The following is a 16,630-nucleotide window of genomic DNA, read 5'->3' as shown; positions in this document are numbered from 1 at the left end:
AATTTTTTTCCTAATATCTAATCTAAATTAATCATAAAGAGTTAGTGCTGTACTCAGTACAGAAAACACTGAGGCTTTTTTGCTGCCGTTTAAGATGAAGAGAATTTCTCTGGGTGAACTTGGGCTGTTCAGCAACCTGAGGTTGCTGCCAGCTTCAGTAGCTGCTTCTGTTTGGGAATTATTTGTTAAATGAGCAAAATTCCTCAATAGCTCAGCGCACCCTGTTAGGACATTGCAACTTCTAATACGGACTGCTTTATTTTTACAGTGACTTTTAAAGGTATCTTATAAAAGGGTTTGCAAAGCCCTCCCTTCAGCCAGTCTCCCGTGTGAGATCGTTAATTAGTCAAATTACACAGTAGGAAAGGTGGCCTCCCTGAGAATGCTCCCATTCCCCGCAGGTGCCTACCAGCCTTTATCCTCCCATCCGGAGAAGCCGCGATAGCCGATGGCGATGGCTGGATTTCTTAATGCAGCGCCTGGGTTGAGCAATGTCGGAGCGGCGGGAGGGAGCAGCGCGGCAGGATGTGTTCCTGACCTCAGCTGCCGAGCAGCCCGGGCCCCGAGGGATGAGAACGGAGATAGCTTAGCTCTCTACATCAACGAAGCCTCGCTAAATTGTCAGGAATTTCCCAGCCAGGAAATCACCTTGCCCAAAACTGTGCAGATGGTGGAGATGGTATCTGTGCCCTGGTTAAAATGATTCACGCTGGCAAGTCTCATTTTGCAGGGTAGAAGCGGTGTTCCTTTCCGCAGTACAATTATCGTACGGAGCCTTGCTACTTCTTCTGGTGTATCAGTGTCTCCTCAGGATCTCAGTCCTAGCAGTGCTATCCCTGAACCTCAGCTGCTGGATCCCTTCTGTTCCTGTCCTCTCTGTGCTCTCTTTGTCCCACACTTACCCTTTGGATTTCACAGATGCTACTTCTTATCGGAAGCTTCTGGTTCTGTCTTCATGAGACGCTCAGAATGATCAAGGGTTTGTTGTTGTTTTTTTTTTTTTGGAGTTAATTTGTTTCTTGAAATGAAACAAATTTGACCTTTCAGCAGCACTGAAAAGAACTACATGCCTTTTATTAAAATGTGTTCTTGGGTAAATTGGTAAGAATAAAAAAAAATAAATCCTGTGAGGTGTCCTATGCAGGGAAGTTTGAAGGGTAGGTACGCGTAAAACATCCTCAGAGAAGAAGAGAGTGAGGCTATGACTGCTGTCCTTCATGCTGTAGCTTTCTGTAATTATTTTGATGAATATTCTGCTGTCACTGTTTTTATCGCTGGAATCCACACGTGTGGATGAACACATCCAGGAAAATTGTTTTCTCTGAGGAAGCAGGAAGAACAGTTTCACCAGCTCTATTGTATAAATACATTTTTATGTCATACATGCCATTTAACGTGCTGTTTCACTGCCTTGGAGCTTACGTTATTAATTGTAGGCATTTTAGTTGTATATTTAATAAAAGAATTTAATCTCAACCCAGCTCTGAGTTGAATTTCTTTTGAAGCAGTACAGACCTGTGTGTTCAAACCAAGTAACCGGCGTGCCCCGGTGCTTCAGATGGGCTGTGTGGGGCTGACACAATTTAAAACCAACTGTTCAAAGGGGGTGAAGCTGAACTGGGCTTTGGGACGGTGCTGATGGACCACTGCCTTATCCTGGCCCTGATCTAGCCAGCCACAGGAGACAAACCCACTCGGTAACATTTCAGCGAGCTACACTTTGAAATATCCACGGGTTGGGGTTGGGGGAAGAATTTCTCAATATGCTCCCATCTAAAAAAAAAAAAAAAGCCCCGTATCCAGAAAAAACGGTCCTTACACAACCCAGGAGCTCATGTGTCTCTCTCAATACAAGTATTAAACCCTCCCTTAGATCTCCTCAACATACAGATAGATATTTAATGTTCCTTGTCCTCCTGAGCTGTAGTCTGGAGCAAGCCCTGCTCTTATGATCCTTGCCCTAGCAAGGCAGATCCCCTCACAAAGGGAGAGAGATCCTAAAACAAACCCCGCCTCGGAATGAAGCAGCACAAAGGAAATAAGCCTCATCTGTTGCTTATTTCAAACTCTTTCTCTTTCTTTGGTTGACAAGGGAATGCCCTTGGTAGGGGATGGATTACCGCTGCTACCAGCCTCAGCAATGCTCTAAAGGCTACAGGAACCCCTACCAGGGTACTGAGGTCTGCCTCTGGTTTCTAGGTGCAGGCACAACTCCTTAATCCCTGCCTTCAGTCTTGGGAGCTAGTAGATTTTTTTTTTTTTTTTTTTGGTAACAAAACTTCGTAAGCAAATTTTATACTGCGGCTAAGAGAAATGGGACAAACTTTCTTTATAGTCTGCTTCCCTTTTATTAATCTTAGACTTAAAATGTTTTGGTACCGAAAATTTTGAAAAGCAGCGAAAAATACTGACTTTAAAGTTGAGAAAAGGAATTTGTTTTCAGCCTTATTTGTTCCTCCCATACCCTAAAGCCCTTATTGCAACATGTTCAACATTCTAAGGTGGTCGCAGGTGCTCCTACAGTTAAATATCCCTTTACCAGCCTACAGCTTGTGCTGGGGAATAGAAAATAAATTTTGAGGACTCCGTTACATTACACATCACATACTGGTAGGTAAAATCCACAAGTGCATTCGACGCCATCAGGCAGCAGCCCCGTACGCCTTGGCGTGGTCAACCACGGCATCAGAGCGGGGATAACCTTTTATCAACCACAGCCCTCTGACAGCACCGTCCCCTTCTCCCCCACACCCTTTGCAACTCACAGCTGGCGGCAGTGCCGCAGCCAGGTTGCTGGGTGTTACTTAGGTGTTAAAATTGGGAAAATTCAGGCACACGCAGAAAATAACTTGCCCAGACAGTTGCGGAAGAAAATAACCAAGAGACTTTGTTGTAGACTCCAAATATTCAGCCTTCTTATTTGGCTTTAACTTACTAGCATTAAAGTTTAACGTACCGGCATAGCAACGCATGGGATTAAAAAAAACGTTCAGCACCTCCTTTCCTCTCCTACAATGAACAATTTTTAAAACCAAGCAAAAATAAACCAGAGAGTTCCAACAGGGAGCTGAGCAAAGCCAAAGCATTTTGTTTCCCTAGTATTTTATATGAATTAAAACATCCCGGGAGAAAAACAGCTTGGACCCTTCTACACACTTTATTATCGTGAAGCAATAAAAACTCCAGCGTGTTAAAACCGCTTCATTTCACCTTTAATGCGATGAAAGCACAACCAGGAGCCAGGCCTGTGCTCGGTGGGGCACGGATGCTCCTTACAGCCTCAGCGACCAGCCCTGAACGCAGCGTAGAATATTTAGATACTTAGGTGGTGGGGAAGGAAAACAGAACGCCTCACCCGCTTCAGAAACCTCTGCCTGGGAGCAGCTCTTTTCCTCTTCCTCCACAGTTTATTTTTAGAGAAGGAAAGGTGGAGGCAGCGCCCAAGCAATGAACTGAACAAGCACCTCCTGGCACAACTGTCACCGTTGGAACAGGGTCAAGAGAAGAGTTCAGGACATTTAGAATCCAGGAACCACAAACAGTTTGATCGTTTTAATCTACAGAAGTGGATTTAGGTATTAAAGCAGCTGCTTAATTAATAATATACACGTCTATCAAGCCACGACCTTTTTAACAGCAACAGCAATTTATTTTTTTTCCCCCAGATATCACGGGCTTGCTCTGAAAGTACAAGGGACCAATCCTGCTCCCAAGTTGAGGTCCGAGGGTTCGTGCCCGTGACGCTGCCCCAGACGGAGCCTTCGGCAGAGCCCAAGGGCCGCGGGAGCAGGCGGAATCCTGGGGCAGTTATGGTCCTAACCCCACCGGGTCACTTTTAACCAGCGTTCCAGCCGGGGTTGGCAGGAAGAACCAAGAGAATCTGATATTTGATAGATCCCATTTTAATTTTGGTGCCCAAACGCAGATCAGTTAATTGACTCTGTTAAACCAGGGAGAGGCTACGCAAACACCGAGGAGAAACCACCTCATCTGGCTTGCTAATTTTATTTGCATACCAGCCACGGCTTTAAACCAACCCGTTTGGATTCGGTGTGCCAGCCTAACTCACGATTCACTGTCTGCTGTTCGACGGCTGTTTGTGCGCCTGGCCTTTCCATAAACGCAGGCACCGTGAGAGGAAAAAGCCTTGGGTGCCACCGAATAAAGGGAAACTTGAAAACAAACCAGGATGAGCTAATAACTTGCGACTCTTTCAGCTTGCTGGCTTCTCTTTGGCCTTTAGCTCCCTTCGAACAGGGCCTAAAATCGGGCCTGTTTTAGAACAGTTTGGGCACAAAGGAACTGCCTATAAATACGCTTTACAAAATAGCAAGCAGAAGGCGAGGAAGAGCCTGCGCTGACTGCGGTTTTATGGTGACCAAAGGGAATTAGACACAGCCTGCATTTGACTCCTTTTGTTAATTGGATTGCTCCCATGGCTGCAATTCAGCTTTAGGCGGGACGCTGGCAGGACGGAGAAGCCCCCCAGTCCCTGCTTTATCCCCTGTTCCTGCCCTCTGGCTGGATAGGGGGCACGGAGGGACAGTGGCTGTTTTGTTGTGGGTTTGTTTTTTTTTCCAGTACTGCTCTAACCTGGCAGCTAAATAAATGGTAAGGGGTTTACCCCCCCAGCTTCCCAGCCTTGTGGTCCCCAGTCATGCACTTTGCTGCCTCCTTATTCACATCGACGCCAGCATTCGCGAGCCCGTGCTCGAGAACAGAGCAGGAAAATAAAGCAGACCGGGGAAAAAAAAAAAAAAAAAAGCATGCTGCTCCCCAGCACACACCTTTCCTCTGGGCAGGAGCAGGAACCGTTACGCTGCGGTGGAGGAAGAGGCTGGGCACAGCGGGAGCGAGCCAGGAACCAGCCCCGCGCCCGGGGGGGGCAGCGAAGCCCCACAGCAGGCACCCCAGCGACCAGGTCCCTTGCTGCAGCCACACAACAAACCCATGCAAAGCACAACCAAGACGGGACTGGTTAAAGACAGCCACGTTTCTTACCTGGGAGCTCCTCAGCACTGCGTCCCGGTAGCTGCTGGTCGGGATCCGAGGCGGGATGCCCAGCCAGGTGGATTCCCACCAGAAATCACTGGATAAGCAACTGCCCTCAGCTGGGCCCCCGCACCCCCCTCTCTGCCGGGCTCCAGCCCAAACCCGACCTCTTTCACATCTCCTGGGTCTCTGTAGGTTTGCCCCGTGCTCACACCGGTTTCTGTCCTGGAGCTGGCCCGAAGCGTCGGTACTGTCTGTAACGAAGAGGTTTTTAAATTTACTGGTGGTTACAAACACTAAAGCAGCTTTGCAAAGCTCACAAAATTCCAGCACGCAGGAAGCTGGGTTTTGAACGCTTTGGAGGCTTTTTTATGGTTTCAGTCAGAACTAAACCCTGCGTGAACGTTCCCCATCTGCAAAGAGCCAGCCCATCCATACTGCGTGTGGGATACTTAGGGGGCTTCAGAGGAATGTGGGGCTAAGCCTGCCGTGTCCCTCAATCCTGTTTTTTTTTCTGAGAATATCCCAATCTTTTTCCTGTTTATAGCTCCAGTGGCTCTCTGATACACTGTTATTAAATTCAGCTACTTCCATCCTCCAGTGCTACTGTCAAACCACTGCTGATCCTGGAAAAATGTACTTTTTTTTTTCTGGTAAATGCTATAGATTCAGCTTGAGAGCTCAGCTGTGACTCTAGCTGTATGTCCGTGAGCAGTTTCACCCATTTCGGTTTGTACTGCGGGGCACGCTTCCCCGCAGAAACACCGCCCGAGCAGCAGGGAGCTCGAAACGCCGAGTTAATCGTCCTTTCAGGACTGCAGAGTCGAGCTCGGTGAGGCCATTCGAGGCCAGGGCTGTAACCGTCAGATGTTCGGTGATACCTACCCAGCCCTTCAGGGCGTTGTCATAAACGTGATAAATCAAAGCCAAGTTCGTCTGTCACCGAGCCGTGCGGTTACTCACGGCAGCCTGCGCCTTTCCAGTAAGGGCCCAGTATCCGGTGCAGGTAGCTGATGGAAACAGAAGCTGGCTCTGTCTATAAAAAGCCACCAGAATACTGAATGCTTTTAAAAAAAAATAGAATTTACAGGCTGCACCTGCACGGAGCTTAAAAAATGTCTGACAATTTCTTAAAAGTGAGCTGTCCACATCTATTCCAGGGTGATGTTGCCAAAATGACGACGACCTTTTATTGCTATTTAGTGACCGGGGTGAAGCGAGGGTCGCTCCAGCCCAGCCTGCAGCATCCGTTTACGTTACCAAGAGTTGAACTGGTGGATGCTAAGTGGGAAGCTCAAAAGAGAAGCCAAGTTCTGGAGCTTCTTTCCTCATCCAAGGCTAGAGAGGGGCAGCGTAAACAGTTCGCAGATGAGTGGCTATGCCAAATAAATGGTTCAGTTTGCTGGGTTGCTCTCCATGGGGGAAAAAAAAAAATAAAAATAACTAGCAGCACAGCTCCATGGGATGGTCTTTGCGGTTTATCCAAAACGTGATTGACAACATGCATGAAAATTTGGCCCCATCTGACACCGTGAAGCAACTGCTTTTATGAACTGCAGCACCCTGCCAGTAACTCACCGCAGCAGCTGGGGCCCCGTCGGGGTTTGAAGAGCTCGCAAGGTACAGAGAGACAGACCTGGAACGACACAGACCCCGTAACAATCTGATTGCCATCAAAACTCTACTGAAACGATGGCCATAGCCTGCCCGTAGACTATCGGAATATGAGCTTTGATCGGAAATTCACTTCTGGCAGCGTCTGGGCATCCCTCTTACCTTCCCAAGGAGGGAGCTGCGGGTGGAGCCTCCGACTTCTCGGTTCACTGGCATCACTTCAGAGTCCTGGAGGCATTCAAGAGACAGGTCCAGACTTGAGCAGCTGCGGAGTCTGAAAGGAACCAAAGGCTTTTCTGAAAGAGGACACGTGCGTAGCTAGCCTGAGCGGTACAGCAGTGAGAAATTTGTTTAGGCTCAGGAAAAGTCCTGCCAAGCAACGGTTTGTACTTAGAAAGCTTTTGAGAGTCTCCCAACGCAGTATATGACATAAAACTTCTGCAGAAAATACCACAGTAAGTAAAAGGACACTGAAACTCATCTAGGGAGGCAAAGGTGCAGAGCTCAGCTCGGACAGGGACGGCTCTGGGGCTGTAACCCACCCTTACCGACTGGCTCTCCGCTGGTCGTGCTGCCAGCATCAGTGTTAGGGAAGTTCAACAAGGTCCCTGTGGTTATTCCAGCTTCTCAGGGATGCAGACAGGACTAGGGATATACAGCTGGAATTTCTGAAAGAGCCAAAGCATCAAAGTGCCCAAATCAAATTGGAATTCAATGGGATTTGGGTGCTCAGCACCCCACGACCTTTGAAAATGCCACAATTTATTTGAGAGCCTGCGTCCCTCTGCTCGTGAATCAGCCCAGGTCGCTATTTTATAACGGCTTCATTCCGTAACGAAACGGAATGTCACCCTCACCCTCCCCGGAGTCCCACCGTACAGAGGGTGGGACTGTACTAAGTGACCAGAGCAAGCGAAGGCAAAATGGTGGGGGGGATGTTGAATGGTGACCCTCTGCTGCCACAACAGGCAAGAGCAACACCTTGGCAGCAATTTATCTTTCAAAACCAAACAAAACTAAACACACTTTTTCATTCACAACCACTGCTCCTGCTCGCGTCCATCTCGAATTTCCTACGAAGTCCGGAGGCTGGCTCTCCAGGTAGGAAAGCGGAGCCCATGAAGTCACGTGTGAGTTGTTCTCCTGTGAGTAAAATCAGGACTTGGCCCTTGCACCTTACACTGTTTGTCTTGGGTTTTTTTTTTACATTAACGTTCTTGTTCAGTGTTGGATCCAACTTTAAAAGGCACGACCTTATATATATACACATAGCAGTGAGGTGATGAAGTTATTAATTTATATTTCACTGGTGCAAGGATGAGCCACGCAATCCTGGGATCTTCCAGGTGCCCCAGAAAATGCACGGACTTGGCTGAGGGGGTACATTCTTGCCCCTCTGCTGCCAAAATAGACAGGTTGCCTTGCAGGAGAGCACAGCCTTAGTGTCAATCTCCACGTGCGCCTGTGCCGGCAGGTAGTTTGGGTTCCTGTTATTGAGCGTTTTTTAAAATATTGGTAGCTCATGAGCCCCTGCCAAACTTGTGGCAGTAGTTCACTACTGCTGCCCTACAAGTTCAGGTACCTGTAGCAATGACTTTCATCCTCCATGAGTCTGCTGGAGCTTCTTAGTTATTCTAGAACAGCTTCCTCCAGCTCTTTGCCAGTTACTGCCTTGTGTTCTTTACCTTCTGGCACAACGCATCATTGACAAAGCAAGCAGGGGACAGGTAAAAGGCTGATCTTTATTTCTTGGTCTTCATGACGTGGCGTAAGTTGTGCTTACAAAAGCTCATAACCCTGTTTCACGGCAGTGCCGGACCTGGGTGACGGCAAAGCTGCGAGCTGGGGCAGTGGACGGACGCTGGCACGGGTTGGAATTGCTTCGTGTTGTGGACACCGAGGTGCTGCGTTCGTTTGCTGGGACAAGAGACTTCTGCAGAGCAGAAAGCAGATGTGTTAGCAGAGTTCTGTGGGCAGGAAAGCAAAGAGCTGTTCCTCCTGCCTGCAGCGTTCCTGCCTTTGTGAGCATGAAGCAAACAGTAACGGGTCTGACACACAGCCCAGAGTCACTTCTGCCACCAAACGAGGTTCTGCATCATTAACAGCCGCAGAGCAAACAGTCTGCTCACCAAAGCACGCTCCTCTCTTATTGCAAACGGTCCTCTGCTTTGTTCTTCACAAAGCCATCATCTTCTGCATGGTGACAGCTCAGACAGAACGGGATTTCAGTGCTCTTCAACAAGCTCAGCATTTCACGTGTCACCTGCAGCAGCAAAGAGCCGGCTGTGCCACGACCAACCGTGGATTAAATCACCTGAAAAAAAAAAAAAAAAAATGCAAAGGGGTCCTCAAGGTCCACGCACAAACACAGAACCTCGCAAGTGTTCTGTCAAGCCTGGGGACCGGGGCCGGCCACAGGATCTGCCCCGGGTGCTGTGTCAGGAACAGGTCACTTCCTTACCTGCAAGGGGAGGGAAGGGGAGCAGATCAAACAAGGAGAGAGCGTTTAGAAACAGCACAGAAAAACACAGGCAAAAGCAGGCAGGGAGTATGACACTTTTCAAGAAATTTCTCCCACATATTCTTTTTTTTTTTTTTTTTTTCCCTCAAGACAGCAAAGGTGCTGGCTGCAGAGTGGTCCAGCTCCACTAGAAGTAAGCAGAGCATGGCACAGCAGGCAGGTCAGCTCTGCCCCAGCCTCCCCAGCCCTTAGGGTCCACCTCTGCCCCCTCAGTGGTGACTTTTCCACGCTGCCCGTGAGGCAGTGTCTTCCAACTCGGCGTCCTGCAGCCTTCAGCACTCTGTCTGCTGAAGCTCTTTTCACTGTGCGGGATGAGGTACAAGGGTGGGCTGCCCTCGGGTCGGATCTTTATGGTGGCAGGTGGACGGCTGGTGGCAGGAGGTAAAGGGCTGAAACACATTCAGGTGGAACCCTTTTGGTTTATTTTTGGAAGAGGAGAGCGGTTTGGTCAACTGCTGGTGGGAGTAAGGGAGGACTGGTCACCAAGCCCACTCTTATGGCGAGGAGGAGGAGCGGAAGCTTGCTGCAAGTCACAATTTGGACAGAAGATGACTTTAGGACCTGTGCTCAGCCCTGACTCCCAGACTGAAGCACTCGGTGATGCGGCTCTCGCAGGAGACACTTGGGTAGGGCAGCTGATTCCCACACAAACTGGGCTACTGGGTTTGGAAGGGAGCAGTGGGAAACCTGAGCAGCGGGAAGGACCAGGTACAATGGCTGTTCGCTTCGCTCCTTTCTCACCTTTCTCTTTCCCACTGCCACACCTCAGACGGCGGCTTGGATTTTGCCGAAGCTGGGATGGCTGGCGGCGTGTAAATGTTACTCCAGCGATTCGCTGCTTCTTAGGTTGAAGCTCCAAATCGGGACAAGGCAGAAGAACAAAACATTAGAAAGGGTTCAGCACAAAAAACAAAGCAGCAAAAGCAAAGCAGCAGAGGTAGGAGAAAAGGGAGAGAAAGGGAGTGCATTTTCTAGGATATACTCCCAGTTTGCTCACAATGCTGATGCAAAGCCAGATGAAACCCTTGGATATTTTCCACGGACTTCACTGGACTTCAGGCCAAATTCCTTTTTCCGTGATTGACAGCGCCTTTGCTCTCACAACTCTTGTTCTCATGAAGCGATGAGCTCCTCTCTGTTGATTTCCAGCAGGATGCTGTGTGCTCAGAAACACTGAAAACTGGTCCTGTTAGGAGAAACTGGTTTGGTGCAGAGAATTCTCCTGTTGGTGCAGGTATGTAGGTGTAAATTGGGATTTAGCCCATCATCTCAGTTGTTCTGTTTTCCCATTTTGCTGCAAGAAACACTTGTGGGAAGGGGCTGGATCAGTCTCCTCGTGTATGTAAGGTTTCTGTGACAGGTTACACAAAAGGGTTTTGAGTGGCCCCAGTACAAAACCATGCCAGCAGCCAGCCAAAAAACTTGGATTTTGTGTTTGAATCTAGAAGGTTTGTCTTCTAACCCCTCAGCTTTGTGGCAGATTTTGGGCTTAATCATTAATTTCCCCGTGTCCGCGGCCCGCGTGCCTGCTGTGCAGTGAGAGCCGGTGTTAGACCGAGAAGCTTCCCGGGGAAAGCCGATCCGTGCTGCGCTGCTGCCTGTTCCTTTCCCTCTGGAACTGCAATGAAACCCACACACGCCACGGCTGCAGCGTGATTCTGGGTGGGGACCACACAGCTCACTGCTGGGAGGCCCAAGTATGCGTTGTTTAATAACCATATCAAAGCCATTTATAATTAGCCATTCCTGTGGAAGTCTACAAGAGGTAAATATTGGGGTTTTTCCATCGTGCAAGTGAGGAAAGTAAAGTCTAGACGAGTGTTTGAGCTTCCCCATCTCTCACAGCGGCTTTTCTGCAGAACCAGGGGGAGATCTTGCGTTCTGACCCCACGGAAATGCTGGTACGTAATCATGCATCCTTCCTAGGATGCACGAGGTGGGTTTCTACCTCCCAGAGGGTGCTGTCACCCCTGTAAAAGCACTCTCTGTAAAAAAAACAAAAAAATAAAAAAAAAAAAACCCCAAAAAACCAAAACACTGCTACTGTTGGAAAATAGCAATGCCAAGCTTGGGGGAAAAAAAAAAAAACAAAAAACCCCAGACTGGAGCTGACCTCATCTCAGCTGCAGCGGTACTTTGGGAAGGCGGTGGGGGGAAGCAGCCTCCAGCCACGATTAGAACATTGTTTTCTGAGAGACAAGCTGTTCTGACCCTCCAGCTAGCTCTGGAAAGGGCACCCGGAGCTCGCGCACACCAGCAGCACATGAGTCACTCCTAAAAAATCTTTGAATGAAGATTGTCTCGATAGCGCCGGCCTCCCACCCACAGCAGGCGGGGAAACGTCACGGCTGAAGCTGGTACCCAGCCCCGGCTGCGCTGATCCCAGCCCCGAGCGCGGGTTTTGGCTCGGCGGCTTTTGGATGGAATAGCGCTGGGATGAGCTGGATCAGCTGGGAGCTGCTAAGGCATCTCTCCTGAACCACTGAACCCGTGGTTTTCTGTCCTCAGATTGCATCTATTTATAGAGAGAAGCATCAAAAAGCACAATATTCCTGCAGTAAAGCTAAGATTTTCTTCAGCAAGGAAGTCCCACTGTGTATCTACGCAGCTTGCTTCCTTCCCCAGCGTGCTTTGTGAAATCAGTGCTTTAGGTGGTTACAAAACCGGAGAAACGCGCAGAGCCTCTCAGAGCTGCTGTCTTCGCTGGTGTGTGACCTGAGCTCTCTTTTCTGCTGTTTCCCTGGCTCAACAGTTGTTTGCTTTGAGGTTCCGCATAAGTAACGATGTAGAATATTTATTTTTTTTAAAGGCACTTTCTGTGGGTTAATATCTGAATTTTCACTGGTTTTTGTTTTATACAGTGCTCCTTGCTTTTTTAGCTTAGATTTCGTGAGAATCTTGAAAAAGAATTATAACCTCATTGTACCTTCTACAGTGGAAATATACTCATTCTATGAATCTTGATATATTTTGCAGTCGAGGGACCAGTTTGTCATACATGGATGTCCTGTGGATCCCATAAGACTTTCAGAAATACGAAAATGGGACTTTCACATCAAAATGTTCCAACTTCACACACATGAACAAGAGTCCAAAGGCAACAGTGAGCTGTCCTACCATCTGGTCCCCAAACCAGACGACTCAAACATTTTTTGCAGAGCTAATCAAGTCACAGAAGCTCTTTGACAGAAGAACCACCTTGAATTAAACGCGTGCTGGCTTATAACTCTACCTGTATTGACAATACACATTATTTTTTTTTTGCGTGTTATTTTTTTGAGCCTGGTTTTCCAAGATACTAAGGAATACACGGTCACTTTGTCATTTCTTACTCTAACGACTTTTAAACCTATCGGCCAAGTTCTCCAAAACTGCGTTTTTAGAGGCCGCCCACATTGATGCAGGTTTCACGTAAGCAGGCAGCTGGGTAGAAGAGGAAGAGGTGATGAACGCTCCTTCCCTTTTCCTGCCTCCTCCCATCCCAAGGAAAACCTGCCGCATTCTTCGGATTAGATGCTTAGGCCTAGAGATTCAAACAGAAAAGGGTGGGAAAATAAGCGTCCAAAGTACATTTTAAATGGTCTGTGCTAGGATTTCAAAACACAGGGCAAAGACATAGTTCAGTTTTCCCCGGTAATTCTCTGAGGAACGTCCCGTTCCACTGCAGGCAGAGGAAAAGCGAAGCCGCACATATCGACGTCTCAGGTGAATGAAATGCCTCCTTCACCTTCGTACCTGCCAGCCTCTCCCCTTCTTCGACAATTAGGCAATATTTCCTAGAGGGCGTAACGTTTGCCGAAAGTATTTGCCGCGCCGTGGGTTGCGACACTGCCGTCCTCCCACTCCTTGCTGTGACCAGAGAGATGAGGTTGGGTGGGTTGGCCAGGAGAGGTAATCCAGGAAGGCTGAGGGTAAGGCAAGGACAGGATCCTGCCCGGCTCTGCGTGAGCACTGGAGCTAATCAGAGGCATTGTGCAGGAACAGGAAAATACAGAGAATGTTCTTGAAGGTCACTGCGACCGTCAGGGAGGAGTGCCAGAGTATTCACACCGGCTTGGCACGTCCACACTGGAGGATGCCAGGCCAGCCCAGACTCTTAGCCAAGTTCCACCTTCCATCAACTTTCCTCATCGCTTTTGGTTGTGACGGGTGGGGGAACTACCCCATAAGAAAGCAGAGGTTTACTGCTGGATTTTCATTCTTCCTCTTTTCATTGTGAGGAGCTGCATGTGCTCCCTGCAAGGGGAAATCTCCTCACAGAGCAGATTTCAGCATCTCGGGTGCTGCTGGCAGACGTGGCCAAAGTTTTCTGGGTAGGTCAGTAATTGAACTGTTGTGTCTGCAGTTGGAAGCATGAAAGCCCGGGAGTAAATGCAGAGCTTTCCAAGCTTTATCTTCTGATGTCAGCCCTGGAGATGACCTACTCTTTTTGCATATCCTTCTGAGGTCACAAAAAAAACCCAAAACCCTTGTTTTTTGCTCCTGCATCTGAAGGACAGAAAAAATCTACATAGAGAGAGGAATTGAAGGCTACATACACAGATCTTTCTCTCTTTATATTTTTGATGAGGTTCCATAAGCACCAAATTCCTTTATTTTTGGTAGCTTGGTAGCACACAGCAGCTGCCTGAAAAAATCAAAGTCCCATTGTTTTAGCCACTTTTCACTGCACTCAGACAATTAATGGTCTAATAAAAACAAAACTGTGAGGGAGGAGAGGCTCCTATAGAAAGAGTGATTTGCCAAAGCAATGAAATGTTTCATTTAGTCACAAAACTGGCAATGGATGCACTTCATTTGGGTAGAACTTTGTTTTGGATTAACACCCCAAACCAGAGAGTTGTTTCTTTTTCATACTTATCCCAGCATTCAGACTCCTGGAAACACACGTAGGACCTTACAAGGTTTGGGATGAAAAGGGAAATGCAGGAGTCTCTCTCCTCTATTTTCCTTTCCTTTATCAATCAATCCCTGGGTTATTGTAGGCTGAGCTCAGCAGTTGCTGCAGCTTAGCGACACAGTAAAACTATTCAATAATCAATTACAGGGAGTCTTCTAAGAGAAATCTCTGTATTTGGCAGTTATCTCACACTACTATTAGCTTATCCCTCCCCCTTTTAAAAATATGTTTGAATTAATGCCTTTTATATAAATCAGTGCCATTTTGTACCAGCGTGAGCTGTGTTTGGACAGTGTCACCACTGCCCTTTCTAACGGCTACAGGTGAGTTTGCAGGTGTGCTTTTGATCACATCTGGCATGCAATTTTCACAGAAACCATCACCATCGTTCCTCCTCAGCATGCTTTGGCTCAGCTCTTGGGTGGTCTCTGAGCTCACAGATTGGATTCTGTCTGGACTGAGCCAAACCAGGGGAGGCACTCACCCTGTCCCGCCAGTAACGGATGGCACTGGAGATCTGGTGTCCAGAGTGCAGATGTTATGGAAAAGGTGTGCTCCCTCTCTACAGATCCCCTCTATTGCGTGTATATATTTGTGGATGCAGACCTCTCCTCTGCACAGCGGTTTCGGCTGCCTCTCGAGAGCCGCTGCAGCAGCTGCCTTTGGCCTCTGAGGTGCTCTTCAAGACTTTGCAGAAAGATCTGCCACCGTTCGCTAAAGAAACAGAAGGACTTATGAGGATCTAGAATGTTAATTTTGCCCTGGTACCAGTTTTCACGATTTGATTTGGACTTGGCAAATTTAACAGCGCACGCCGTGCTGGACTAGCTCCAGTACTCAGCGTTAACGAAGTCCAGTGAAGTACTGAGCTGCGCAAACTCTGCCTCAGGAAGGAAAACCACATCACAGACAAAGTATAGATTTTTAACGCCTTTAATCTGTTGTCCTGTCGGTGATCGTGCAGCAGAGAGAATGAAACGGGACTTTCTGGTTTGCTACTCGGAGCAGTGCAAGGGTGTCTCAAGCAGGGGAGAAGCCTGACCTTTAGAGGACCTGAGGAAGAAGGTCCTCTAAGGAAGAAGAGCCAGCAGAAACGCACCAGCCAGCAGACACTCAGAGAACTGGTTTTCCTATTTTTCCGTTACGCAATTCTGCTCTGACACACACGCCGATTTGCTCAGCAGCCTGCCCGTAACGCTGCCGTTGGATGGCTTTATCTCAAAGCACACCCGCCCACAGAAATCCCTTTGCATTTTTAACACCAGAACCCCTTGCGTGATTGCCAGCCGTAGCCTGGCAGCTGTTGCTAGGGGAGCAGCCTGTGTTGATAGCGCTGAGGGCTTCCTGACCCCCCCCCAGCCGGCACAACGGGATCTCCGTATTTATCAGGCAGAAGCAGGCTGGGTTTCCGAGCCTCCGCTTGCTGTGTTGACCCCACCGTTCCTCAGGCAATGGAAGAGCACGCCCCTGCTCCATCACAGGATGGTTTGTTTCTTCAGAAGCTGGCTACAGCCTGACAAGGCGTCGAGCGCAAGTTTGAGCTGAAGGCAAGGCAGAGAGCCCTTAAAGCTCCGCTGAAGGATTTAGAAACTGCTGAGCCAAGGTTATAATTTCCATTACTTTTTGTTAGCTTAAGATATGGTTTTAGCCCCTGAAAGAAGGGGCTAAGAGGCCAGAAGTTGTGGTTGTACAGAATGCCTCTCTAATCTCCGTGAAGACACGGTGCAGAGTGATTTATCTGTAAGATGCTGAAGCCATTTTGTGTCGTCTAACGACAGCAGTGCCGACTTAAACCTAACCAGCTATTTGCACCTGTATTATGATATTTGGGGTGAATGTTGCAGGCCCTTACTCCAAACATGATTCAGCAAATCCTCAAAGCCTCTTCTCTTGAGATCTCGTCAGCTCACCAAAACTGGGCAACCTGCTGTCGTCAGATACGCTTGTGTAAAAATTCTGAACTGTTTTGTGGAGTTGCTGCAGAACAACTAGGTAGGACCTCTCCAGGCAAACAAGGTGATGCCTAAAATAATGTTCTTTGATATCAAAGGCTTTTCATAAATTCTGGATATAGCAGCACCATCTCTTTATTATCACCACAGGATTTCTTCGTGTGTGTTTTGCCTGACCCTTACTCCTTTCCTGACCTGTGCACTCTGGGTGCAGGAGAAAGCACTGCCAGACTCCTCACTGCAACCAGACTAGCCCAGGCAAACCCACCTGAAGATCAACCACCACATACCCTCTGTTCCCCATTCCACACGTTCCCTCTTTCTCTACAGCTCCACCCAGAGCAGCCTTTGCTCCACGCTGGAGTCAGGACCCTAACCCAAGGCTAACAAATCCCCACTTTAAACAACTCTTGTCAGTTCTTTCCCTGTCAGGATGCCTCCCAGTCTGTGGGGGAGAGCAAGAGGAGCATCTTATTTCCTGTCATTCTTCAGGGCATCTTACAGCTTCACCTCACTGCCTGGCAAAAGCCCTCTGCCCAACTCTTCTGGGTGACAGCTGCTGTGTATTACGCCAGCCCACACTCCTTACCTTCCTCTGGAGTCACAAAGAACCTTTTTCCCCCCTAATTCCCCTTGCGGCTCTGCCAGACT

At 48.4% G+C, this 16,630-nt stretch overlaps 1 protein-coding gene across 1 annotated transcript; it reads right to left on the bottom strand.

The window, feature by feature from the left end:
- Window positions 1-444: 444 nt before the first annotated feature.
- LOC147598163 (uncharacterized) lies at window positions 445-8,260 on the bottom strand. The gene is made up of 4 exons (XM_086764717.1): window positions 8,189-8,260; window positions 6,769-6,902; window positions 5,002-5,246; window positions 445-1,321 (listed from the first exon to the last, which is right to left on the bottom strand). The coding sequence occupies exons 1-3, from the start codon at window positions 8,205-8,207 to the stop codon at window positions 5,013-5,015; spliced, it is 387 nt and encodes a 128-aa protein (XP_086620843.1). The 5' UTR covers window positions 8,208-8,260; the 3' UTR covers window positions 445-1,321; window positions 5,002-5,012.
- Window positions 8,261-16,630: the final 8,370 nt, after the last annotated feature.

Source organism: Chlamydotis macqueenii, chromosome 21, assembly GCF_036417535.1.
Source record: "Chlamydotis macqueenii isolate bChlMac1 chromosome 21, bChlMac1.mat, whole genome shotgun sequence".
Classification (NCBI taxonomy): domain Eukaryota; kingdom Metazoa; phylum Chordata; class Aves; order Otidiformes; family Otididae; genus Chlamydotis; species Chlamydotis macqueenii.
The sequence above is the reverse complement of the archived record's forward strand: the minus strand, read 5'-3'. Positions and strand labels throughout refer to the sequence as shown.